General features: G+C 42.0%; 1 protein-coding gene across 4 annotated transcripts in view; it reads right to left on the minus strand.

The window, feature by feature from the left end:
- The window catches only part of kcnip4a (potassium voltage-gated channel interacting protein 4a), a 102,397-nt gene that overhangs the window by 69,267 nt on the left and 6,214 nt on the right, over positions 1-26,916 (minus strand). Inside the window, exons 1-3 of one of the 4 annotated variants that reach the window (XM_063900397.1) lie at positions 1,208-1,409; positions 991-1,058; positions 795-887 (exon numbers count right to left, since the gene is read on the minus strand). The exons of 1 other annotated variant lie outside the window; for it this stretch is intronic. In XM_063900397.1, coding sequence (XP_063756467.1) covers positions 795-879 — 85 coding nt within the window. In that variant the 5' untranslated portion in view covers positions 880-887; positions 991-1,058; positions 1,208-1,409. Of the gene's footprint in view, positions 1-794; positions 1,059-1,207; positions 1,410-23,081; positions 23,234-23,815; positions 23,959-26,916 lie in introns of those variants that run through there. 2 more of the 4 variants (XM_063900394.1, XM_063900396.1) reach the window with 2 other exon arrangements.

Consider the following 26,916-nt stretch of genomic DNA (forward strand, 5'->3'; position numbering starts at 1 on the left):
GCAAGACTGAATCAGGAGCCATGGAAGGTAAAGGTGTCAGTGTTTGCCACTAGTGTAGGCACATCATCTGTAGAGCTTTATAGGAATCAAGAAAAGGCAAATGAGTAAATAATCAACAAAGCCTTAACGACATATGAAACCAGTAATGTGAGCCATATATCAGCGCCTGCTACTGCTACTAACCTTTATTGAACTCATACAGTAATCTGCTGGTAATCCACTATAATACCAGATCTTATCTTCTTCACACTGTATGTGTCTCGTTAGAAAGGCTCTTGCTGTGTATGCGCTGAACACAAAGGGAAATCAAAATATAGCAGGCTGTACAGGATGATCCAGGTGCAGAAATAGTGATGAATAATGCTGCACAGGCACAAAGCATGCAACAACTTCCGCGTCATTTCAGGAGGATTCAGGATTAATGTGCACAACACGTGATGACTGCAAGACTCAGCGAACAGACCCAAAGAGTATGTTAATGCTTAAACACATGTTTTAAGTAAAGACATACTCCCCTTTGCCTGGAGTCTTAGAATGCCAACACACATATTGTGATGCAGAGAAGGTGATCACTTAAACCCACTCTAAAATATCCTCACCATGTCAGTTTGCAGCCCACAAGATGAATAGTGTGAGGAAATCAAAAGGGTCCCAACACAGACCCTGTGTCTCAAATGTTAACTTTTTAAATAAGCAGTCTTTACCAAAACTGGAGAACTTTCACCGAACACAAAAATCACATTTAATCAAATACAGGGTTAGAAATCCTCCTCTCAATTCCAGCAGAGTCTTACCGGTGTGGAGCGTCCCTGTGACAAATCTGTACAGGTACTGCGCGAACTTGAAGATCTCCCGCTTGCACCTTTTCCTGCAGCTCATCTTTGCTCCTTGGAGGGGCAGCGGGGTAGGGGGGGGTTGGAAAGGTCAGGACTAAAGGTGGACTCAGGGTAAAAAAAAAAATAGAAGAAGCAATCCAAGAAAGAGTTTTACTTTGTTAAGTCCAGCGTCCTCTTCTGTCCTCCACTCGCAGGGGCTGTCAGCGTGGCCCTTGTGTATGTCTACATGTGGTGGGAGAGGTGATCATGAGTGAGGGGAGATCGGTGTGTGTGTGTGTGTGTGTGTGGCTATGTGTGTGTGTGTGTCCTAGCTCCAGGGTAAGGCCTGTCTGATGTGAGCTTTTTCTGTCAGGTCATTAATATTTGCTTACCGGCGGATTACCTCCTCTGGGGCAGGTTGTTTTTTTTTTTTCCTTCTTCCACACACTCTTTCTCTTCAGACTTTTCCAGCAACTCTTCTGGGCAAAACACGCTCCCACTCCTCTCCCACTGTGTTCCCCGAGAGAGAACTATTCACAACACAGAGGTGCTCCAATGAGTGCGCCTCTCTCAGACACACAAACAAACACACACTCACATTTGATCTCGTAGTGTTCCTGCTGCTCGCTCTACTCAGCACCATCTGTGGATGTTTTACACTCACTGACGGTTGCCATGGAGGTGTGGCCTGATTGGCCAGAGAGTAGGAGGAGGAGGAGGAGAATGAGGAGGAGGAGAGGGGAGATATGAAGCTCACAAGGAGGAGGAGGAGGAGGAGGAGGAGAGAAATAAAGGAGAATTAAGGGGAAAGTGTCCACCAATGAATCTGCAATGACAGTACATGATGGGCCTGCCGCATCATGTGTAATTGAAGGTTAAAAGCTTGATTGACAGTAATGGATGATGTTTATGGTGCATCAAGGGCTCTTCAGAGGGAAAGGGAGTGACAATTACACTGTAAAAATATAAAAAGTCTAGAGAGAGAAAACTACGGTTTGTGAGTTTTCCTTCGACCAAATGTCAAGGTCAGCACTAATAATGACTGACAGCGTCAATGATGACATTATGTCCATCCTCAAGCATTATCTTCTCCACTAATTACCCACACTGTACCCCGATTGCACTCATCTATCAATGCCAAGCGCTCCCATCTGAAACACCCGTCATTAACTCAACCCTTTCACTAGCTGCATTCAAACTACTGCAGTGAATCCTGCTTATGAAAACACTGATTTGTTCACATTTTCTCATTAGTACACGTCCATCAGGTAGAAGAGAGGGTTGAATATGATATATAAGAGTTGATATTCCACAGGTTACTGAACGAATGGCAGGTCTATTACTGTTAATGCTGCTGTGCAGACTCTGACCTTGGAGTTTGTGTCTGCAGGCACACACACCACACTCACACAGACACAAGTTCTGGACAGTGAGGGGAAGGTTTTACAGGCAGGAAGAAAAAGGGTTTCAAGGACTTGTATGAGATGTTTTACTGGGTCAGAGCAGCACGGAAAACTAGTACAGTGTCTGAATCAGTTGAATAATTTAAAAACAGGTACCTGTGGGGCGCAGCAGTGCCTGTTTCTGACATGATATGCTTCCACATACTTTGGCAGAGGACATAATCACATTTTAATAGACAGTGACTTTTTAAAAATCTTTTTCATTGAGCACAAGCCAATTATAAAGATTACAAACTATTTTTATCTTCATGAGCAGTTTAAAACCTCTCAACTTTTGAGTAAAAGGGTCTTAAATAAGGTACCACTCCATGCAGACTGCTTTGGTCGTACACTACTGTGTCCAGATGCCAAGTACTTTTAAAGGGAGGGGCTTAAAATAACAAAAACTCAGTTATTTTATCTCTTGGTTCATTACTTTTTATATAATGGGTTTTTAAAACATGTCGTGAATAATGCGATGCCTTGGATGAAGGAAAAAATAAATAGTTATTTATACCCCAAACCCTCGAGGGGTCTTTTTTCCCCTGTTATAGAAAAAGCTGTATAATGCAACATCTGGACTTAGGGGCTTAACACAAGTCACATAGTAGCTTTCTATTAACAGACACACCTAAACACTTTTTCTTCCAAGGGTATCTGCAACCATTTCTGCTACAGAATGCTTTACCAACAATAGGTAGGCCTATTTCTGTGCATACTGGTTTGAAGCTTGCATTATGTCTATATTTTGCAGGCCCAGACCACCCACTGACCCCCTGAGAACACTTAGTTTCAACACGTGTGCAACTCCATCAGCTGTCACCAAGCCCCTGGTTTCCATTTCTATCCATGTTTCCGATAAACAAACACACCCCTGTGGAGATACACCGGCTGTATGTACATACAGCCGGTTGTGAGCAGCTATATGTGGTCAACACTGTCCATGACACATGGAGATCAACCTGGTCTGCCTCCCCTCCTTCTTCGAGGTGAACAGATGGTCGGCTGCACACATGAGCGATTAGCAAACCAACACTGGCTAGAATCTGTCAGGTGAACTGGCAAACAAAGCACCTAACCGAAAGTCACTTTTTTCCTTTGGGCTTGTGCTCTCAAAGCCTCTCAACCCCTGTTGAGTGTGAAGTAAAACAAATCCCCACATTCCAGGTCCATATACAGTGAGGAAGATTTCTCAACGTCAGTCATGTTTACCTTAATGAGTAAGGTCACGGCAAAACAAAAAGTTATCTGGAGACGACGCAAACACAATTCTTGAGGAAAGCGCAAAGGATTAAAGACAAAAATGTCAGTGAAGGCACAAACTCCAACTACAGAAGTACTAAAAACCAAATCGTATAATGTACTGTATATAATGTGTCAAAGAGGATATGTTTTCAGTACATTTTCTTAGGTTGTTTTTTTTTTTGTCAGCGGGGTTACAGGAAACTACCGTCCCGATTTAAATGAAATTTGGTACAAGGGCCAAGAAAAAAATTAATTAAATATTGGAGGAGATCCAAATCAGAGGGCCTTACCCATGGAAACACCGAATGATTTGACAAATCACCCCCTTAACATTGCCAAAGAGTTAACCTGGTGAAGTGAGGACTCGTATCACCTCTGCTGCAGAGAGGGGGCTTCGAGAACAGCATTCGAGAGTAGAAAATATACAATTTGACCGTATAAATTCTCCAACCAATAAAATAAAACACTGTTGAAGGGACAAATAAAACACTACGTAGATTTGGCCTTACAACCTCTCTGAAGCCTGCCCTCTCATCCAGAGTTTAAAGTCCCACAGATACGCTTTTTCCTTTGCAGACTTTGATTGAACATAAGTCTTTTCATGTTGCTCCCTGCAGCCATGACAGGAGCGACATGAAATAGGTTCCACTCAGCGAGATGTGACAGATGTATTGATCCATCTAGAAAACAGTAACTGCAGGTGCCCGGGGGATAAGAGTCACCATAACCAGGGAGAGACCCCCCCCCCCCTCCTCTTTTGTGTGAAAGCAGCTTCATCGGCTGTAAAACTGCACAGAGCAGTTTGTCACCAAACATTGGGGCCACAATTTACAACCGCAGACTTCTGCAGCGAAATGAATGAATGCTGAACAGCAGTGAAATGTCTGCAGTTTAATAAACAAGCTGCAAAATGGGAATGAACACGGACTCTGCTGTGACGCATGTGGAGACAAACAGATGAATCTTTGAAATGAAATGCTCGGTACATCTCCATCGGGCGGGTCAGAGAGCGGGAGCTTCGGGGGAAAGTGGCCACTAGATTGAACATCAAGAGCTGAGCTACGATCTATAAAGCAGCCGTCTGCAGCGGAGTGTGCTCCACCGCGCTGAGTCAGTGCTCCACCCACCTCACCCTGCTTGACAATATCCAGAAAAAAGGGCTCTGAAAGTTGCTAAAGTGCAGCAGGACGCGTTCTACTGTCAACTGGCCTTCCGAAGCCCAGCCCTCACACATCAGCTTCATCCTGAATGTACCAAAAATGAATTTGTTTTCAGATTGTTCGCACCTCAAGTACTCTGCCAAAAGCTTGTGCTAGTATTGAGTGGAAGAACTGCAAGGTTTTAATGTTTTATTAACTCTTATTGATCGTATTCTATCTACTATCTACTGTTGGTGACTTGTGAATTACTAAAGATTTTGTTTTAGGCAGATCGATCCTACTGTCTATTTATTATTTATTAGTTTTCTATTAAATATCACTCCTGCTATCTGCTCCATGGGAGTAGCAGACATGAGAAATGAGCGAAGGCGATTAAACTGTTGTTCACATCAAACACCCGACAAGAAAACTCATTTACAGCTACAGAAGCCTTTTCAGAGCCTGTAGCAACGTATCTGCAGGATCATTACACAAGCACACTGTACCTGGAGATATCCCAGCATGCACAGGGAGAGAAACATCTGCAGTATCCCGAGGATTGTTTTCTGTTCTTGTGAGTTTAGGTATAGAAAAATGTAAAGAAAATCTAAAAGAACTAACAAAAACACCCATATGTTAAAGCGCTAGATTAGAATATCCTGTAAAAGTGCAAGAAAGACAACTTCAAACCAACAACCCATCACGCAATCAACATTTTGACAGTTAATTTTCTGAAGCCAATGAGCGTCAGTCCAACAACCAAGCACCACTGTCGCCTTGATATACAAAATATTCGTTTAAACAAAAGCTTCTTCATTTCTGGAAATAGTGCTGAGTTCATAGAAAGCTGTGAGGGGAGTATAACTGCAGCACACGTTCTGTTTACCATTTATATGTGAGAATAAATCCTTAGAGACTGCTGCATAAACATAACTGTACCAATAACTGGAAACAGTAGAGATACTGGAGAATAAGGGTTGTGTTTTCAATTTCAAATAGAACAGTTAAGTCCGGGCTCTCGGCCCAGAATTGCTTACTGAATATAAAATGTCATAAGCCTCAAAGATGGAAAGGTGGTGATATGACGCATCACTGCAGAGCACGCACAATGACAGTGGAATGGGACATTCTCACAGCAGAGAGGGCAGACAGAAATTGAAGAGAAAAATAAATAGAAATCTTGGAAGATGGACAGAATGAGCTTTCACAATGATCTCTGTATCCATATCACTTCAACAGTAAGGCAGTAAAACCTCCATCATCGGCAGCAGAGAGAAATTAAACACATTTTTCAGCACCTGGCCTCAGATGACCGTAATACTTTATCAACATTAAGAAACCGCCATTTTTAGCTGCGCTGTGAGCTGTGGAGCTTCTCCTTTATGTGTGCCTCATACTTTCTGTCAGGCAGAGCCAATAAAATCAGGAGATGGGTGCAGTGCAGCTTTTTCTCCCCACGGGAACTTTGTATTGTTTTGCTCAACGGCATGATGCTTTCTCTTAAAAACTCTGAATTGTTGTTAAACCTCACAAGTCATCTGAAGAACTAAGAACTGTTTGGGCTTTTAATGTCCAAAAAGTTCTGGTTTTGCAGATGGCTTTCAACATTGTGTCTGGATCGTGCAAGCTAAAGGGAACAAAGAGCCGGCCTCAGGAGATGCAGGACATTTTAAAGCCATCAAGCCAAACGGCTGCTATAGCCACCGTTATGGAGAGAAAGCACAGAGTCGTTAGGAAAAAGGTTGATCGATTTTGCTAAGCTGTCATTAGGCAAAAGGTTATCCGATTTGTTAAGAGCAGATCAGGAGGAGAGCAACAGCGTCTGAGGGGATCTTTGATCCTAGTGATGATAAAGTGCTCCATGAAACACAGGATTAGTGCGACGTCTTCCTCTGCAGATCAGGTTAGTGCTCTGGGAATAGAGATGGACTTGCATGAAAGCAAAGGATTCTGGTCCGGGTTCAAACATTGTACTGTAGGTACCAACGGTCAATCAATGAGTAGCAATAAAAGGTTTCTCCTTCCTGAACAAGACTCCCTCAGCAGGAGCAGAGGATAAATGATCAAAAGAATAGTCAAAACAATCCAGATTATATGGAAATTATTTTTTGTTGTTGTTGGTATTAAGTTTATGCAGTATTTTGTAATCAATGTGCATAGCAGACTCAGGGTCGAATACATAACCTCCTGGCAGAGATTATAATAACTGCACGAAAAATAAAAGATGGATTGACCTCTAAGGGATCAGTTTTACAGCGCAGAGAAACATGCATACAAACTAGGCAAATATCAATATTGATGGATCATTTAAGAGGCAGAAGAATCATTAAAAGGATGAAGCCAAGTGCTGGGAAAAATGTAATCCATTAATATGCTGACAAATACTAGAAAGTAAAAGTTAACCAATCAAAATGTTTACTGATAATACTATATGGTGGAATTTAGCCTTGTACATTAATTGTACAGCGTTTAAAGCATACTTTGAATATTACAACTCTAATACTGATATCTGAAATGATGTTGTTTATCAGGAAAATGCTGCTGCTAAGATCCATTTAGGACCAGGTAAAACAATTCAATGCTTTCCAGATTCATAGCGCTGGCTGTAACAATGCATGTCGTCACTGCAGATAAAAGCAGGTGGCTATCTGAGGAGAGTAATGAATTGCTTATGACATCAGTGTACTAATGTTAGCACAACGGCTCCCTTAGGGCACCGCTGATGGGATGGTTCCTCACATTCAGATCCATTTTGCTGCTTTGTATGCACTTTGCAGACCACTCAGATAGTGTGTGAATACAACCGAATAATGGATCATCATGCTGAACACATGGCAGGTTTGAAATTCTCTCTAAATCTGCAGTCGCTCTTCATTGGCATTCATTACCACGCTTCAGATCAGGCAGAGCTTGTTTGAAAAGGTCATTACGGGGATGATATAATCCAAATCCATTATAACAGCACAAACCTGAAATGCAATCTCACTTTCTCCCAGTTGGAACGCAGTACTGTATATCTCCGGTATCGTGCTGGGTGGATGAAGGCTCTCGAAGAACACACTGATAAGGCGGACTCGCTTTGTACCAAACACAGCTGAGAGGAGGCCTGTAATGGAAAACTCACACTTTCTGAAAAACATTATCCTCTTGGCCCAGCTCCACTTGAACCATGTGCACTTTATTTATTTTTAATTGCACGCTCTGATATGGTTAAATTGACTTCCAACTCTTCTGCAAGGAGCATTAAGTCTTATATTAATGCCTGCTGACAAAAGCTGCTTCTATAAAAAGCTCTGATATATTGCTCACAAGATTTTAATGTAGCCAATATTGAAAACCAATCTGAAAACATGCCAAAAATCTGCCACAAATGCCTCTTTTTGCTCTTCTTTCTTTGCATTGTCATTGCCGAAACATTCACCTGTTCACACATTTCCTTTGCAATACTTTTACAGTGGCACTTTGAACATAGCTTGAAACATTTCTCTAGATCCTTGTGGAGGTCTAACACCTCATTACTCCTCCTTCAAACCATGCCCTTCATTCTGACTGAAAATGCCATCAGTGTGGATGTTGGGCAGCCACTGTGTGATTACGTCCTGGAGGGACATGTCAAAAAGAACCCTAAAAGGTCACATGCCCACAACAAGCTGCCTGAAAGTTATACCCAATAGAGAGCAGTGTTTAGTATTGTTGCCTGTGAAATGGTTCTGCTTTACGAAAACTACTTTTAGTTCTAAGTGCAACTCCACATGAACTAAGCACATTATAAAACAAATAAAGGGGCAAAACAAACAAAGCTAAGGTTATTCATGGGATGCAAATTAATAGGACCAAAATAGTAATTAGCTTTTTGTGTATGTAAATTCAAATGGGGATGTAATTGGTCTTCAAGTGTGACAGTGATTCTGTCTTAAGATTGGTCCTTTAACTGACGGTAACTAAGTGTGAAAATATGCCAAAAATACTTCCATTAAAATACAGTGACGCAGCTGCAGAAGTGTTTAAACACACTGTACATTAGATTGCAAGGAAAGGGTCTTAACAGGATCTCGGAAAAAGGAGCCTGGCTCAGAAATACCATGTGGCCCTCTATCTGTTGGATGAACAGCACTAAAATGAACATAATAAAAAAAACACAGAGATGACTACAAATCTCTCTGCATATCGTTCCCTCCTCTTCAATTTTGAGGGCATTTTGAGATTTCCTGTGACATTTAAGATCTGCCGGAGTAGATTTCTGACACTGAAGGGCTGTAGGAACTGTAAAAGAACACTGATGAAAAAGGAAATCATATATCTGAGCAGTGAACACATCATGCCCAGGGACAGTAATGAACGCGTCCTCTCCTCATCACTCACTTTGATTTACTCAATGGTCAGTGTTCATTTTCACTGAGAGCAAAAACAATAATGATGTGGAAAGTGTCAGTCCGCCATATTTACCGTCCCTGTGGCCAGGCAGGTCCTTAAATATGACGGCACAGTAAAGTCACAGACATCATGAATCTCACCCTATGTTCTGGGAGATGACCGAATGGGGCATGGCAGTGCGGCACCAGGGAAATGTAGACGTCATTTAAATGATGGTTTTATATTACTGTATGTGGAGTTCTGCTTCTGTGTGGAATACAGTTGGTCCAGGAACGATTCACTGAACAAGGCCATATAGACTGAATTTTGATCAAATTATTGGTGATAAATAAGGAATAAATAGTGTTGATAGTGTGCAATTAGATACAAGTCTTGGCTTTGAATAAAATAAAAGATTTCCTAGGATCTTAATCAAGCCAAAAAGGGGGGAGAGTCCTTGTTTGCATGCTCATGAACGCCATTACAAATTGATGTATATGCACAGGGTTTACTTCAGCACCGGCACCCAGCCAGGACGATGCTGTCTCTATTTATTTGACTTTTCTCCCCTAGTTAAAGGTCTTTAAAAGCAGATTCACCACCAACACCTGAGATCCCTGAACTAAAGAACGGACTGAGCATTAGGATAGAGTGTTAACATTAATGTGAACACACTGAATCATTGATAAGAGCCAAAGTGTGCTGGAGCCAATTCATGAAGGGAACTCACTAATGATATGCCCTTCGCTCTGACAAATATGAGGGAGAACTATGCCTTAAATATTATGAGTTAGAGCCAACCTACATAGACTGCTGATGTTATGGACCATACAGAGGCATTTTATTAATTTAAGAAGTAAGAAAAACACAGCAGAATATAAATCCAAGCCTCAACAAGAACCATGTCTGACATCAACAGTGTTATGTTAACTCAACACTTTACCGAAGTTCTACAGCCATTTTGCTTTGAGCTAAATGCTAACGTCAGCAATGCTAAGATGTGAATCTTAAGCGGGTAAAATAATCTTAGTTAAGGGGATCATATCCCTTCTTCGTTAAATAGCACAGAATAAAACGTATAGCTGAAGCTGATGAGCATTATCATACAAATATAAAGATAATCTGATGATGGTAGGAGATAAAAAGACGATATTTTGTGCAAATCCTAGTAGACGTTTAGATATTTCATGGCTGGTTATAAACTCACTTCAAGTGTCAACTGAAGGTCAAAGTTTATTATGGTTAATACTCGGGGCAACATGCATAGGTGTTCGACATTTCATGGTGATTGGTCCGTTATCTGTCAATGGATTCCAATTAAAACCACTAATGGTAACCTCAATTTGCCCCTTCAATAGAAATCAAAGCTTCACCTTTGGAAATCCATCCAATAGCCGAGGTATCTTCATCTGAAAATAATGAATGAACCAATTATTGAGCCAATTTTACAATGTGAAAATGAGTATACATGTGCAGACTGATAAATATTCATTCAAAGTCTACATAAAACATAAATATATGCAGTTTCTTGGGCCATTGCTTGGAAAGAGAATTGTTTACTTTGTTCCCCACAGTTATCTAATGAGACCTGCTAAACTGGAGAACCTTCTAATGGGGCAGTAGAAACCTCAAGGGCATAATTAGGGTGTCTTTATAAAATCAGAACGCTTTAATCATTGTCATGACTGAAAACAAAATTTTAATTAACCCTAATGATTTCATTAGCAGTATTTGTGCTCAGTTGATGTACATTTTCAAACTTAATATACGGCAACTCACAGCCGACTCCAAACAGCTAGAGAATGTTTAACAACCAAAATGGCAATGGCCAGAGAAATGCAGTTCTCCTGCGGTCCAGCTTATTACAGTAATCCCATAGGAGGTGGGCTATGTACAGTAGGAGCAGATTCAAATAACCTTGCTTAATATTGTAATGCCGTAGCCATTACATCACCAGGGAAGTCATTCAGAGTCCCAAGGGAACAATTAGGATTTGTTGAATGGTCGCACGGTTATTAAAAGCCTGGAGCTCAAATACACAGCAGGACAAAATAACCTTAAATCTTTCTCTTACAGAATGCCTCGCAGGAAGTAGCTCTGGTTTCTTCTTAGCCTTGAAGATGTTAAATACCTTGCTCACTATAGCTTATAAAAATATAAACTAAAGATGAACCCGGAAAGGGTTGATTTTAAAGCTAAAGAAATTACAATTTCAGCACAAACCAGACTACTGGATGGATGCTACCTTATTAACAAAGTCCATGTGAAAAAGAAAAAGCGGTCTCTGTGTTTTGCATGTTTTTTCTTCAGATTGTCTTTGTGCTTAGTTGCCACGAGGTGTGCCTTAAATCATGTGGTGTTGATTAGCCAAGGAATATGTTAACATCCCCCACTAGCTATTAGCAGTGCGAAAAGACAATACAGGGACAAGGTGGAGTCGAACTACAAGGGCTCCAACGCCAGAAATATGTGGTCTGGATTATAAACAATAACAGACTACAAAAAGGACAACGAGTGGTGCTGAGGAAGTGTCTGCATCTCTCCCAGATGAACTGAACACATTTTATGCTCGCTTTGAGAGGCCCCGGCTATGGAGGCACAGAAGGCCCAGGATCCCTGCTCACTGGTTTTAACCAGTGCAGATGTGTGTAGATCTCTGAAAAGGATCAACACACACAGGGCTCCTGGACCTGATGGCATCCCTGGCCGTGCTCTCAAGGTGTGTGCAGTTCAGCTGGCAGATGTGTTCACAGACATTTTCAATAGGTCACTGCTCCAGTCTGTAGTCCCCACATGTTTTAAAGAGTCCATCATTGTCCCGGTCCCCAAAAAGACAAAACCCATCTGCCTCAATGACTACCGCCCAGTTGCACTCACCTCCATCATCATGAAGTGCTTTGAGCGGTTAGTCAATACTTTTATCACCTCCTCCCTCCCTGACTCACTGGACCCCCTGATGCCATCTCCCTCACCCTCCACACTGCCATCTCCCACCTGGACCAGAGGAACACTTATGTGACAATGGTGTTCATTGACTACAGTTCAGCATTCAACACCATTGTGCCCTCCAAGCTCATCATTAAGCTCAGGGACCTTCGGCTCAACAGCGCCCTCTGTGACTGGATCATGAGCTTCCTGACGGGCAGATCCCAGGCAGTGCGGATGGGGAACATCACATCTTCCACCTTGACCCTCAACACCGGAGCCCCTCAGGGTTGTGTGCTCAGCCCTCTCCTCTACTCCCTGTGCACGCACGACTGCGTGGCCACACACAGCTCCAACACCATCATCAAGTTTACTGACGACACTACCGTCATCGGCCTGATCACAGACGGTGACGAGATGGCGTACAGAGAGGAGGTCAGAGCCCTGACATCTTGGTGCCAGGACAACAACCTCCATCTCAACGTCAGCAAAACAAAGGAACTGATTGTGGACTACAGGAAGAGGCAGAGAGAGGCACACACACCCATCACCATCGACGGGACTCCTGTGGAGAGAGTCAGCAGCTTCAGGTTCCTCGGGGTAAACATCAGTGAGGACCTGATATGGACACATCACACCAGGGTCATATCCAAGACGGCTCGACAGCGACTCTTCTTCCTCCGCAGGCTGCGGAAGTTCAACATGGACTCCAGGATACTCTGCAACTTCTATAGGTGCACCATCGAGAGTATCCTGACTGGCTGCATCACCGCCTGGTATGGCAGTTGCACCGCCCTCAACCGTAAGACTCTACAGAGGGTGGTGAAAACTGCTCAGCACATCACCAGGATGGAGCTGCCATCCATGGAGGACCTCTACACCCAGCGGTGTAGGAAGAAGGCCGGTAGGATATTAAAGGACCCACATCACCCCGGCAACAATCTGTTCTGTCTGCTGCCGTCTGGCAGACGGTACCGCAGCATCCGGACCAAGACCACCAGACTCAGAGACAGTTTTATACCACAGGCTATAAGACTGCTGAACTCCTGAGCTGTGTGAATGTCTACTCACATCTGTTTATAGTACACACATCTATATATTATACATATCTGCCATATACATCTGTTATACATAATATATGCATCTGTCCATACCTCCTCATTCAACAGTGTAAAGTATTGAAATACTTTCGATGTATTCCACATATGTATATATTTCACATCCTCAAATCTTTATTGTTGTTATTGTAAATATTCTTGTCCCTTTTTGCATTATGTTATTTATCTTATTTGCACCATGTATGTTGAGTAGTTGGAGGAGCATGGGATATAAGATTTACATTGCCAACATATACGTTGTATATGCTGTGCATATGACAAATAAAACCTTGAACTAAGGCTCCACTACAAGAGCTAATAATAGGCAGAAGCAATGTATAAATAAATATATTTTCTTACAAGATAAAAGAAACAGATTCACAGGATCATATTTCATTCAGATGCAAAAAAAAGGGTTAATTAATACATAATTCATTACAAAAGTAAGAGTAAAATATCCGTCGAATGTGAAATCGGTATGTGTCAAAAAGTTAAGACAAAAAAAATACACGGACATCAATTAAGAACTTTTAATTCACTTATTCAGCACTTATTGAACACTGAGGGGACAACACTATTCTCTCTAGTAAAAAGCTATTTACTGAATGACTGCCTTTAAGATTAGAAAAATAAAAGAACAGAGTCGCTGCCGAGGGAATAGGCAAATTACACCGACCACCGTGCAGTACAAACCATCATTAGCGCTGTAATTATTGGACGGCCATCATGTTTGGAATTCATCAGGAGAAGTGGATTGCCAAGGAAATGCATCACAAGGGTATTATGTGGTCCGTGGAACAGAGTGATTTTTTGTAAACAGGCCCTGTTTGCTTGAGTGTGGATTAATGGACGATGTTACTAATCTATTGTATGATCCAACAGTCCTTTTAATAATTTAAAGATGCTGAACATTTAGCGACTGCACACTATGGTCTAAGTGTAATCAGCTTGCACTATTACTCCAAAATAGGTGCTGTTACTTTTCCTCAACGTCAAACAAACACACAGCAAGGACTCAAGCAGACAATTTATCCTGGCGAGTGACTGTGTTAGTGTTAAGACGGAGTTCACTGTCATAACAAAGCGTATATTGTGCCATGCTAAAAAGCTTTGCAGGCCAGCGGAGAGCCTTTTCTCTTTCCATGACCTCATTTTGTTTGGTTTCTTACAGGCCTGGTGTGGTTTGTTGACCCATTTCCTGCTGATAGACTGACATGCACACACTGCAGCAGTTACTTAAGAAGGACAGGCCTCGTCCACTGGGAGCACTGATACTCCTGGTGAGAATAAATGGGACGGGTACCATTAGTGCAGCAGCAAACACACAGAGGTCACCCTATAAGTGTAGCTGCATGAGAAATCCCGGAGCCTGTATCTGTAAACCGAGAAAAACTTCAGTGTGCCATTTATAAAGGATGTTCTGGGTCAATGTTTGCAGGGAACTAATGAGACACGATTTCCAGTTGTACAGTGAGAGAGGGACCTTTACTGTGACATAAAGAGACTGAGTGAGCTTTCTTTCACAGCATAAAAAAGGTAATTCTCCGAGGATGATAGAGGCGCAAGGCAGTGGTGTTTCAGTCTCACTAAAAACAACACTGTATTTCCACATCAGGGGACAAAATGTTGCCAATACATGCTGATACCGTACCAATACACAAACAGGTTTTAAGTTACAACCTTTTCAGCCAATTTGGCATCTTAACTTTGTGTTGGTAATGTCAGGCTTTCCACACGGAAATATCTCAACAGCTGATTGATGGCCTTAAAATGTGAATAAATGGTTTGGAAATGATGGACACATTAGTCTTGTGGTGTGCAATCGTGCCCTTGCTGTCCTATCCAGGTGAATTTGTGCAGCTCTGCATAAATGTGAAATATTAATTTTCTTCTGCAATTTTTTTTGTAGGGGTGTAGTTTCTGTGAAACATGCCGAGGTGTATCAGTGCAGCAGACTCCCGTGTGTTCAACACATCTCTGCCAATGTCTCAGAGGAGCAGAATAGGCAGATTCAAGCTGTATCATACAACTTTTCTCTGGAGTTTTCGGACAGAGCTCCCACCCTCGCGCATCTGCCTGTTTCTATTCCTGTACGTGCACCGACCCTATCTATTCCTCACAGTTTCTCCTGTTAATTGCTATTCCGTTTTTCTCTCCATTGTCTCACATGTCTCCCTCCCTGTCTTATTTTCTTCACCCTCACCTCGTTTCTGCTCACGGATGTCTGCAGTGGTCTGCATTGCTTGGATTAAAAAGGTTGCTTTAACTTCCACAGTATACAACTGGCTCACTACTGTTGCAGGCAGAACTGCAGGATCCTGGCACATAAAACTGGGAGCGGATTCAAATGGCAGAAGCATTAAAAAGCCCTGGAAGGCAGGAATGACTATCAAACCCCACCAGAATGTGATTTGTATCATCTGGTCTCATCCATTTTGCATTTAAATGTAAAACTTGAGCAGTTTCTCGATTAATAGTGATCCTTGAGTTTCTGCTGGTCTGTCTTATTACATACATTTGGGTATTCTGTAATAACGTAGCAATAATCGTTAAACTATCGGGATCAAACAACCAAGCTTTACGACTGCTGGGGTAATTTGCCTTCCAAATGAGGTTGCAAAATGACTATCATTTTATAATGCATCTGAATCTGACCCAGCAGTGTAAAGCAGAAATGTATTCTTAAAGAAAGAGCTGCAATTGAAGCTCAAGGTTAAAAAGAAGCACACACACAGAGGCAGAATCCGTAAAACACAACAACGTACGTGGCAATCACTATCTTTCAAGTTTGATGTTTGAAATACTAAATTCAGTATTATTGCCAGCACAGATTCATTTCACTGCAGTTTGATTGGTGCTCGTTAAAAACAAGATCTCAGTTAGCAAAGCGGTAACATATTTCCGTAATAGAAATTCTTTTAGCTCTTCATAAAAGCAAACATAAAGCACATCTCATCTCTGATAGCCAGACAGTTTATTCTGTTTTCAGAAAAGTATGATTTAATAAAGCACCCTTCGCTTTGAGTTCACTTAAATTCAAGATAAATTACACTTTCATTTTGGTCTCGTCTTTTGAACATTTAACAGTAGCAACTATTTTAAAGTATGTTTAACAAAAAAAACTAAGGGGAAGTAAAAGTGCTAAATCCTTTAAATTAAAAAGCATGTCCGTCACAGTTGCAGTGAACTATGAATATTGCTCCAAAATGAAATCTGTTTGAAACTTCACATCACAAAATGACAATAAATGACTAAATGTTTCCGATGTTTCTCCTGAGACACCTGTCATGGGGAACAATGTGCAGACAGGTACACTGTGGGACACTCCCAGCAGGACTTCCATCTTAATTTAGTTTCTTCCCACAGTGACAGGTTGATGCAGCCATCTGGGACAGTGCCCACACCTTCGTGCTAGACTTGTCACCAGGGTGTCATGTGACATGTTTGCTGCATTACGAGTCAAAGTAATGTTTCAGAACAGATTGTGGTCTCCGAAAAATGATGTCTCCACCCAACAAAACTGCATTGTCAATTATGTTCCAATGGAATACATATTTCCTGGATTAGTTTCTCTTTTTGACATATCAAAAATATATTTTAAACCAAGTCTGGAACATCCAAACGCAGGAATGTCATCACGTTCACTATCGCTATCAGTCCTACAGAAGTTTGGAGATGCTCCTCTTTAATGTTGAACATGAAATACACCTTCTAGTTGTAGTATCAGGTGTTTATTAATTCATATTGATAGTTTTTCAGGCTGGCAATGAGCGTCTGCCTGCTGCTGGAAGCTGCCCGACAAACATCAGGAGAGATGAGTCAGAACGGGACACGTGTGTTGAATCAAATTGACACATACACAAGAAAGTCATCCCTGCCCTGCAGCCAGAGGCTTACGAGGTTTCACTGCACCACGTATCAATCAAGAGGGCCTATTTATAGAGGGCCCGGGCCCTGCTAGAATACAAACACTTGAGTGAAGGCAAACGCCTTCATCTCCGGCAGACAGGGGAACAAAGACAAAGGCAGCCAGGTGTGTGAGAAGTTATGCAGAGGCAGCATATGATTAATGGCTTTCACAACTTCACACTTTTTTTATTTTATTTTTCTACAAGCCTAGAGTTAACTGAAAGGTTGCTGAGATTGTTGATCATCGATTGATCTGTTTAGCTATCGGTCGTGTCCATTAAAGATTAGAAAAGACCCAAGGTCACATATTGAGTGGCCCAAAACCCAAATATATAATAAGACAACTATCTCATCACACTGCTTAGCTGTTTGACCTTTATTGTGGGATGTATCATGGAACTGTAGGAGTTCAAATGAGTTTTTTTCCTGTGAGACTTATTAAGTCTGTGGAAAAACCCTCATGTAGCAGCGGATGCATATTTAATGTTGTGTAGCATGAGTTCCTGGTAGAGCTGGAACAAAAGGCCGGCTTGGTTACAGCGATGAGCAGCGGGGGCCACGTGTTGATCCCCCTCACTGTCCCGCTGACAGGACGCAGCGTGAAGGGTTACTGTCTGTCATCAGGACACTTCAAGGTGTTTCACAAACAACAGTGTTTGCAGAGGTTGTCTATTATTCCAGTAATCCCCGCTGTTAGCTGCTAATCCCCCTAAATCAACACAAGAGGCTGAGAGAAAGACATCAGGCGCACCGCGGTGTGACAGAATGGAAAGTGCTCCTGGAGTCATGTGACCTGCAGCGGGATGATATTTGATCCACACCAAAGCAATGCTGATTATTCAATTATTTTGGCCACACTTACGCAGTTCAAACAAACGTTTTTATACATTGTATTCTGCTCAGAGTACTGTATAATTAAAGTCATAAGCACATGCTTTCTAACTAGAATCATAACGCATCAGAAATCATTTTATTACTAAATGGACTGTTTTTTCATAGCTCCTTTCCAAGGCAAGTTTATTAATACCGCACCTTTCAACGCAAAGCAATTCCAGTCTTTACAACCCCTGAAAGCGCTTTTACAAGTCAGCATTCACACACATTCATACAGAGGCACAGGGGACCATGCAAGGTGCACTTGCTCAGGGAGACTAAAAGATATTGGAAATAAAAAGTGTGTTCAAGAGAACATATTTAACCTGCAATTACAGCCGAGGCCAGGACGGTGAAGCGTCAGCAGAGAACTCACTCGTCACCTCTGAGCCCATTAGTTGCAGATTTTTCTCTCTGGCAGTCATGTGTACTACTAGCCTGCCCCGATAATAAGATTAATGTCAGGGAAAGTATCGCTGTTGGATCCTTCTCCGTCATTCTCTTGCAACCAATTCTGCAACATATGAATCATAGGAATGACAACAGCGGGACGTGTCTGCGCCTCAGTCCCAGGGCCTTCGCTCCCCCCCCCCCCTCTGCTGCGATCTGAGGGGCTGCATGCTGCCTCAACTTCCCCCTCTTATCCATCATTGCGTTTTCCCATTTCCACCTTAGATCTGCTGTGGCCTGCACTCTTGACCAAGTGGGAAAATAGATTAAATGGAAAATGAGTCTAACCAGAAAGCAGACATGTGACCTAATGTATTGGCCACTTTCAATTGAAAAAAGAAGCCGTTATAGTAACTGGAGAGAATTCATCTCATCAAGGACTCACACCGCAGGACGCCCTTAATGATACTTAACATTTTCTCCACAATAGAGCATCATGGTGACTGATATTATATCTCAACGTTTAAGGGTCCTTTTAGCAAAGCTTCTCCTGATGAGGCACTGCTGGATGTGGATTCACACTGCGAGCAAACGCTCAACAATTAAAGTTAAATCAGTGTGGTGAGGCAGCGGGGATTTGCCGAAATGTTATCACACATACATCTTTTTGCGTGTTGAATATAAAAAGCCAGAGGACAACAAAAATGGATTAAGGAACACATGCAACCTTGAATTTCAAACCTCCTCTTGAGGATTCTTTACTCAATTCTATTTTCTGTGCCGTTGGAAGGACATGACCCTGAAAAGCAGTCTCACGGCCGTGTGATTCTGCACAGAGAGCTAAGGAGAGAAGTGGTGCATGCAAGCGGATAAATAAAAGAAGAAACTGAGAAACAGCATGTCCAGATTGCATGTCTATAGCTATGAAGATCTGGCACAGCTCTGGGGAAAGTATTGGAGTGTAAAGGTGTAACAGGCTGGGGGGGTGGGGGGTAAACTGCACTGCAGATTTTCTGTTGTAATAAAATAGCCTGGAATCAATTGATGTATGAAATGTCAGAAAACAGTGAAAAACATCCAAGGTGATTCACTTCAAATGTCTATTCAAACAGCTCTGTAGCATGTCTTCTGCAGACAAGTGTTCCTAGAAGAAGAAAGTTGGCACATGAGCATTCTCTGACACGGATAAGCTCCACATAATCTCTTGGATGTCCAATCACAAAGCAGAATCCATATTTCTCACCATATTTTGATACTGTGCCGCTGTACTGCTATCAGACATATCTTCGAGAGCATCCGGGGCCAATGTGTTACTACTGCAGTGCAGATATCATGGAATTTATGTCACCAGGTTAAAGGACACGTGATGTTTTCATGTGGGAGGGTATTGGATATTGGTGTTGATATTGTGCTCACACGTGTCTGTAAGCCAACAACAACTACAGCATATATAGAAATCATGTTGCCTTTTTTTTTTTTACTAATGGGCTTAGTGTTGATAAGTCAATACTGCAGCAACAAAAGCTCAGTCATAGATTCTCTGTGATATTTTTCAAATGAAATGAGAAACATTCAGATTGCCAATTTTGTATATTATCCCATGGTCTGCTACTGAGCAGCTCATGATTCCGCAGATAGCGCATCGTGGTGATTTGTTCAGTGGCTTGCTGCTCTCTGCTGGCTGTGAAGGTGAGGTGCAGTGATGGATTAATACCGCAGACAAAGACCAGGTACATTGTATTCATGCATCAAAGTGCCATATATCAAAGTTTATCAAACCACCTAAAAAATGTGGCAGTTGCATCTGATTATTATTCATATGCATCATATTTATTAAAGTGGTGCACTGGTCCCCATATTGAGTACAAAGTCATTTTTGTGAAGCTTTGTCATCCTTCTGAACCGGAAGCAGTTCAATTGTATGTTGCACCTCAATACATTTCTCAGATAATTGAGAAAATGAATCTGTAAAAATAACATTAGGGTTCCCAAAACTGGAGAAAGTACACATGCACTAAATATTGAACTTTTACATGTTTATATCTCTTTTTTTACTACATCCTATCTGGTCCTTTGCTCTGTATAAACAGCCTGCAGCTCACCACAAGTTTCTGAGTTTTTGTTAAAATATCACTACTTTAAGCTTAAGTTTTGCTGACAGAAGCAGTAACAGTGAACAATAAACAGCATTTGGGACATATAGTACTGGATGTCATTATCTCCCTCATGGAGACAGCAGGGATTTGTAACAGGCTGTCTCATGACCTCAACATGGGGCCAATGTATTTCTAGAATCACCTGCTTTAGTGAGCATGTTCATTTTCTGGAGACTGCTCCAACATCCGGAGGGTAACGGTGCCACCTGGCAGCTTTACAGTGAGATCATCTGCGATATGGGAGGCTATTCTGGGCAACACGGGGGATAATATCATCAGTGTGACACCTAGGAATAAACATATCCTCAGAGAGGAGGCTCCAAATACAATGTAGCTGTTAAATGTTATTCCTTTGAAATGTGCGTTCTCTAATTCGTGTTTTTCTTGATGTCTGCATTGAATTCAGACAGCACATAAAGAAAATTGTAATGAAATGTACAAGTGAGCAGTGCTCAGCAGTTAGGCAAGGAAATAAAAAAGAAGCAAAGCCCATTACTGCAGTGATATTAAAACATTTATTTTCCTCCTTAGGGCCACAGTGATTCTGTTTCAGCTGCCGCAAGCAAAAAGTTAGGGCGATATGAGAATGCAGCGTGAAGGGAGGCAGAATGTTTCAAATGAAAAAGAAACAGAGGAACAAATGAAAGAGAAACAAATGCTGCGTCTATTTCAAATGTTCCTGACAGAACCACCTGGGTCCCCTCTCCCATGTTAGGAGATGATAACTTTGCAGGTGCACCCAAACATTGAGGGACCATCCCACGGTGAAGAGGGATCACACTGATTATGTGATCCAGAAGTTGCACCTGCCCCACTCGCAGCAATCTAATCAATACAAAATGAGAAGGGTTCTCCTATGCATAATCTTGTTTCCCTTTATTCATAAGGAACAGCTGTTTTCTGTTGTTGTTGTTTTCCCCCAGCAGAACACTCTTGCAGCACTACAGATATCATTTAGTCCCGACAGTGAGATTCATGACTGTTTAACAGGCTCATAAATCAAACCCAAAAACACCCAGTTTATCTGACACCTGCCAATTAGAAGAAGCTGCAGGTTTTATGGTAATGCTCGACATGTCACTGAGCTACAAAACAATCACTAATAAACAACAACAATGGAAACGGAGGAGGAAAGAAACCGCAACTTTTACTGGAGCTGAATAAGCACTGAATACACAACACATTAAAAATATCTCATTGCCAAAGTTTTCACTACCAAGGAAAAAAAAGAAGCTACATTTAAGATCCTTTCCATAACTTCAAATGCATTTGTACATACAGTTTGTTTGCATATGCACCAAATATAAAATAACTGTTCATCTGCTGTTCATACTAAGAAAAAGAGAAGACTGCATTTCATTGTGTTTCCTTATTTAAGACCAGGGTCTTAATTCTAGCTCAAAGTGTATATAAATGAGAATTATTGGCAGTGAGTGTTTTCCCCTCGGTCTTTTTGATTTCACTGCCTGATCCACTGGCAGTGGGATGTAGCTGTAAATCCTGTTTTATAAGGTTAGGTGGCCATTCTGAATACATAACCCGAGAAGTAATCGATACTGATCCCGGCTCAAAGAGAATAATTTACTGGAGCTGTGTGTGGTGACTCGTGCTGCAACACCATCCCATCATCCGTCACTCCTCATAAATTCTGTTGTTCCTATGAAGAGGTCAAAGGATGACGGATCTATAGCACATTAATGTTGCAAATGCTTTATTTTTGTCTCATCATAACTAAAGATAATAAGTGTATCGTGTTACTATGGAAACCAATTTCAAGTACGTGTAATCAGATTACCCACGTTGGTTTTTGTAGGCCGCTAAGGGCTCACTGTTCTAATATTTCTCAGACAGGGTTCTACAGCTTTCTCTCCTGACTGATGGAGTGCAGTAGAAATATTGTTGTATATATTTGCCTCCCTAATTTGCAGAATCCACCAGGCACAAAATTTTAGTTCTTAGCCTTATTTGTTTCTTCTGTAAAAGTATGGCAACTCTACATGAATGTACATTATTCTGGAGTCATCCCGTCAGCTATGTGATCAGTGGCTCAGTCAGGGTCGTAGGGTCGCCGGTTCAAGTCCCCGAACAGACTTGAAATATGGAAAGTGGACTGCTACTTGGAGAGGTCCCAGTTCACCTCCTAGGCCCTGCTGTGGTGCCCTTGAGCAAGGCACCGGACACCTCCAATCCCCCCTCCCCATTGCTCCCCGGGCGCTGCACGATAGCTGCCCACTGCTCCTAGTACTAGGATGGGTTAAATGCCAATTTCGGACCAATTTCACTGTGTGTGCTCTGCTGTGTGCATGTATGTTACTAATAAAGAGGGTTTCATCCTCCGATTCAACTCAATAAAATTAGCTATACACAACCGAACAAACGATGCCATTTTCTGCGGCAAACAATAAAGAGAGAGATTAGTATTAAGCAACAAAGTTTGAACAAGCTTTTCAATGCTTGATTAAATATCCTTTTCGTTTCATTGGGCAATGTTCATTAGTCCATCCCTTTAACTGACAAGGAACCATATTTCTCATTACTCATAAAACACCACATGAAATATCACTAGCCGAAGCAATTCATCTTCGTTTGCTTCTGGTTCATCTTCAGCACTTCATTATAACCTTTTTCCATGGCAGGGACTCGGGAGCGACTCCGAGAAGCAAAGGATTTGACAGCGATCTCACAAAGTCACCACTGCGTTCGGCTGTTTTCGAGTTTAAAATGTGTGGTTCTGTACCTTTGGGTTTCGGGGAGGCCCAGGAGACGATGCGGCGCACCAGGCAGCAGTTGAGCAGGAGTTTCTTGGAGAATCCGGGATCTTTACGGAACCCCTGCAGCTCCTCCCTCCACCGGCTCCTCTTGGTGGGTGAACACATGGCTGCAGCTTCTCTATTTTTAAATATAGTGGGGCGTTATTTGCAAAGACCTCTGTATATTCACAGAGAACTAATTATTTCAATGTTAATTAAAATAATGACCGCCTGTTTAACACATTCAGACACAAACAGCTTCAGCAGCAATCTGTCGCTCTCAGCCGATGCACCTGGGAACTTTTTTTTTTTTTAACCTTGTGATGCAAGGCCATAATGAAATGCAGATGTGAACTTTTGGAGCGAGAACATGCTCGTCGTCTCGCTCCTCCTGAGAGGTTTCAGGAAGGCAATATACAAAATGGGAAAGTAAATAACCAAAGTAAATTGTCCTAACTGTCTAGCAATCATCCTGTGCAGACTCACACCGATAGACTTTTAAATTATACAACCTGATTGTCTCCAGATAATCGTCCCAGAGTAAAACAAAAAAGAGTGTATGAGATTGCTAGATAAAACATAAGCAAGCGATACCTCACTCTAAAAGAAGTGAAGTCAGCTGCTCTCTGACTGGGAGAGATTTTGGCTTTTTTTAAATATCTTTAAATGCACACAATCTGAAGGCTAACTGATATCCATGTCCCTGTGATCATCATCTTACCTTGCAGGATCAGACGCAGTGTGCACGCTCTCTCTGCTTCCTCAGTCTGATCCTCAGGTTTCACACCAGCACATTCCCTTTCCTGAGCTGATCAACAGAGTGTGAACGGTGTGGGGGGAGGGGGGAGGAGGGGGGGGACCGCACTGTGGAGCATAGAGAGCGAGTGAGTGAGTTAGAGACAGAGAGAGAGAGGGAACCATGTGTGTGTTTTTACTCAGGTTTCAGAAGAAGAAGTGATGCTGATGGTACTGCATTCAAAGTGGTTCGCTTTGATCGTCCCTTAAATACCAGAACTAGAGGGGAACAATTCTATTCTCCCAAATTTTGGAATCAAACTTTAGAAAAATCGATTTTAAACAACTTTTTTTTTTTTCTTTAAAAGACCAAAGATATCACTGCTGATGGATGATGATGAATAAAAGTTGCTTCAAGCATTTTTGTGTGAGTTATTAAAAAAGGAAAATCACACAAAACACCAACAAATATATCCCTAAACATTGGTACATTTATTTCATATGAATTATAAGCCATTAATGTCAGATGCTTGTAAAGATATTACAGATAACATAAGCATTTTTTGCACCCTTTCACTCAGTCTGTACCAAGGTGTTCGGGTAAAGATGATGCATATGACAGGGAAGTCATTACAGCACAGACTTAACTCTGAATGTATTACAGTGTTAAAGCTGCCAGCACACTGTCAGCACTGCCCAAAGCACCCTGCTACTTATGCTTGGACATACACTGAGGGTCACACATTTACATTCATCCTATGCAAATGACTGCTCTCCAGCCAAACGGGCTTCAGCTTCCATTTAAATGCACATAACATTAATTGCCGTGTCGTGATGGATGACAATGCTTAAGGGGAGATGGCGAAGCTAAAAATAAGCCCCCCCCCCTGAGATGAGCAAGGCATGCTATGCACCCGAGGAGACAGAGCTGGAAATACAGTCCTGCTTTTTGAGCAGCTTTACAGTATGATGTGCATTCTGTGGTTGAGGGAGGGGGTAACATTTGTCCCAAATATATTGTAAAACAAATATTCAACAAGCTGTTTCTGCTTATTGATATTCAACACCAACTTAGTCGAGTCAGCTCCGAGACTGAACCGTGTCAAGCGCAGATTTCTGAGTAGGCTACAGCTGCTGAAATTAAATCTCAGACATGACAAGTCACAAAGTTTGTCTTTTGAACTGGTTAATTTTGGGATGCTTCAATACAGACGTCTTCTTTTGGACTGGTGAAAAAAAACACCCAAAATACACATCTAAGTGTTTATTTTACAAACTTTTGAATTTGTTTGTAAATCACAATGATCTTTAAGACTGACCTTGAATAGTTTCTACTATTTAAAATAAGCTATACACACTTCAAAATGCAGGATAATATAAGGTGCGTTTGATAAAAGGTGGTACAAAGCAGTCATAATCAGAACCAGTGTCCCAGACAGAACTTCTTTCATTATATTGACGTCTGCCGTCCCTTTTTGTCTCAGTGTTGCAGGTGGTTTTAGCAAAGCTTAACAGTTATTCACTGCAGTATAAAATGATAGAGGACACACATTCAGGGCAACCGGCTCATTGGAGGCAAGTCCTGCATTCCCATTAAACCTTGCCAGGATAACGCAGGTCATTACAGGAGCCATTACCCGACATCAACAACATAGCATGCACCGTATCTTATAGGTGTTCTCCAGCACATTAGTCAGGAGAGCTCGCTAATTGTCCTCGCTACTCAGGTGCAATGCAAATGCTCAGAGGGGCAGCAGTGAAGTGGGGCCTACTCCATGTTCAATCTTTTGGAAATGAAAACATCAGGCTTAAATGTAATCATTGAAGGAGGGTGTAATATCCTTCCACCATACAGTGAAGACTGCCTGTTTGAACGACTATGAGGCTAAAGATAAGTGGATGGAAGCCAAATAGAAGGACTCCCTGACAGTCAAGATTTTTTAAACCTTTCTAGTTAGTCTAACCACACACACACACACACACACACACACACACACACACACACACACACACACACACACACACACAGCAGAATCCTGTAGAAAAAGAGGCTGTCAATCACAAGTTGGAGCCATATCTTCAGAGTGCTCATTATTCTCTGCTGCAATAGCTTGAAATCAGCCCCTGCTTTCCTTCCCTGCATGGTGGTCAGAAACCCCCCAGGTCAGTCAGCAGATCGGACGCAGCTATGTGCATCAAGTCCGGCTGTTCCACACACACACACACACACACACACACACACACACACACACACACACACACACACACACACACACACACACACACACACACACACACACACACACACACACACACACACACACACACACACACACACACACACACACACACACACACACACACACACACACACACACACACACACACACACACACACACACACACACACACACACACACACACACACACACACACACACACACACACACACACACACACACACACACACACACACACACACACACACACACACACACACACACACACACACACACACACACACACACACACACACACACACACACACACACACAAAGTGACCTTGTCCTTAAAAGAATGCATGAGGGAAAACTTTGGATTACATAAACTGCAATGCAGTATTTAAAGATTGGAGCAAAGGCTCATCTAAATGAAGTCTCAGTTCGTATCCTGGATTTATTTCCCTTCTCATTTTGAAACTTGAGAGCTCCACAATAGCGCCTTTATTTACTCCGGCTGAGCTGAAATCGATACAATCGCCTCTTGAACCCCGACCCGAGTAATCTGAGAGGCCAAGATCAGTGTCAGACTTACAAAAGAAAAGGAGCCTATAACTTCTTTAAATAACTTTACACTCAGAGAAGCTTCTCGCCTCATCATCTGCTACCCCAGGATGCAACGTGTTCATTCAGATTACGAGGACTAACAGCAAGACAGTATAGGAGGGAGACAATTCAACTTTCAAGAAACGAAAATACACTGAAAGGGTTGTAAGAGGAAAAAAATGACACCAAAACCAGACTACACTGTGGAAGCGACCTGTCAATCACAAAGTAGTCCTGCACAAAAGCAAATGATTCATTATCT

Source organism: Eleginops maclovinus, chromosome 14 (assembly GCF_036324505.1).
Source record: "Eleginops maclovinus isolate JMC-PN-2008 ecotype Puerto Natales chromosome 14, JC_Emac_rtc_rv5, whole genome shotgun sequence".
NCBI lineage: Eukaryota > Metazoa > Chordata > Actinopteri > Perciformes > Eleginopidae > Eleginops > Eleginops maclovinus.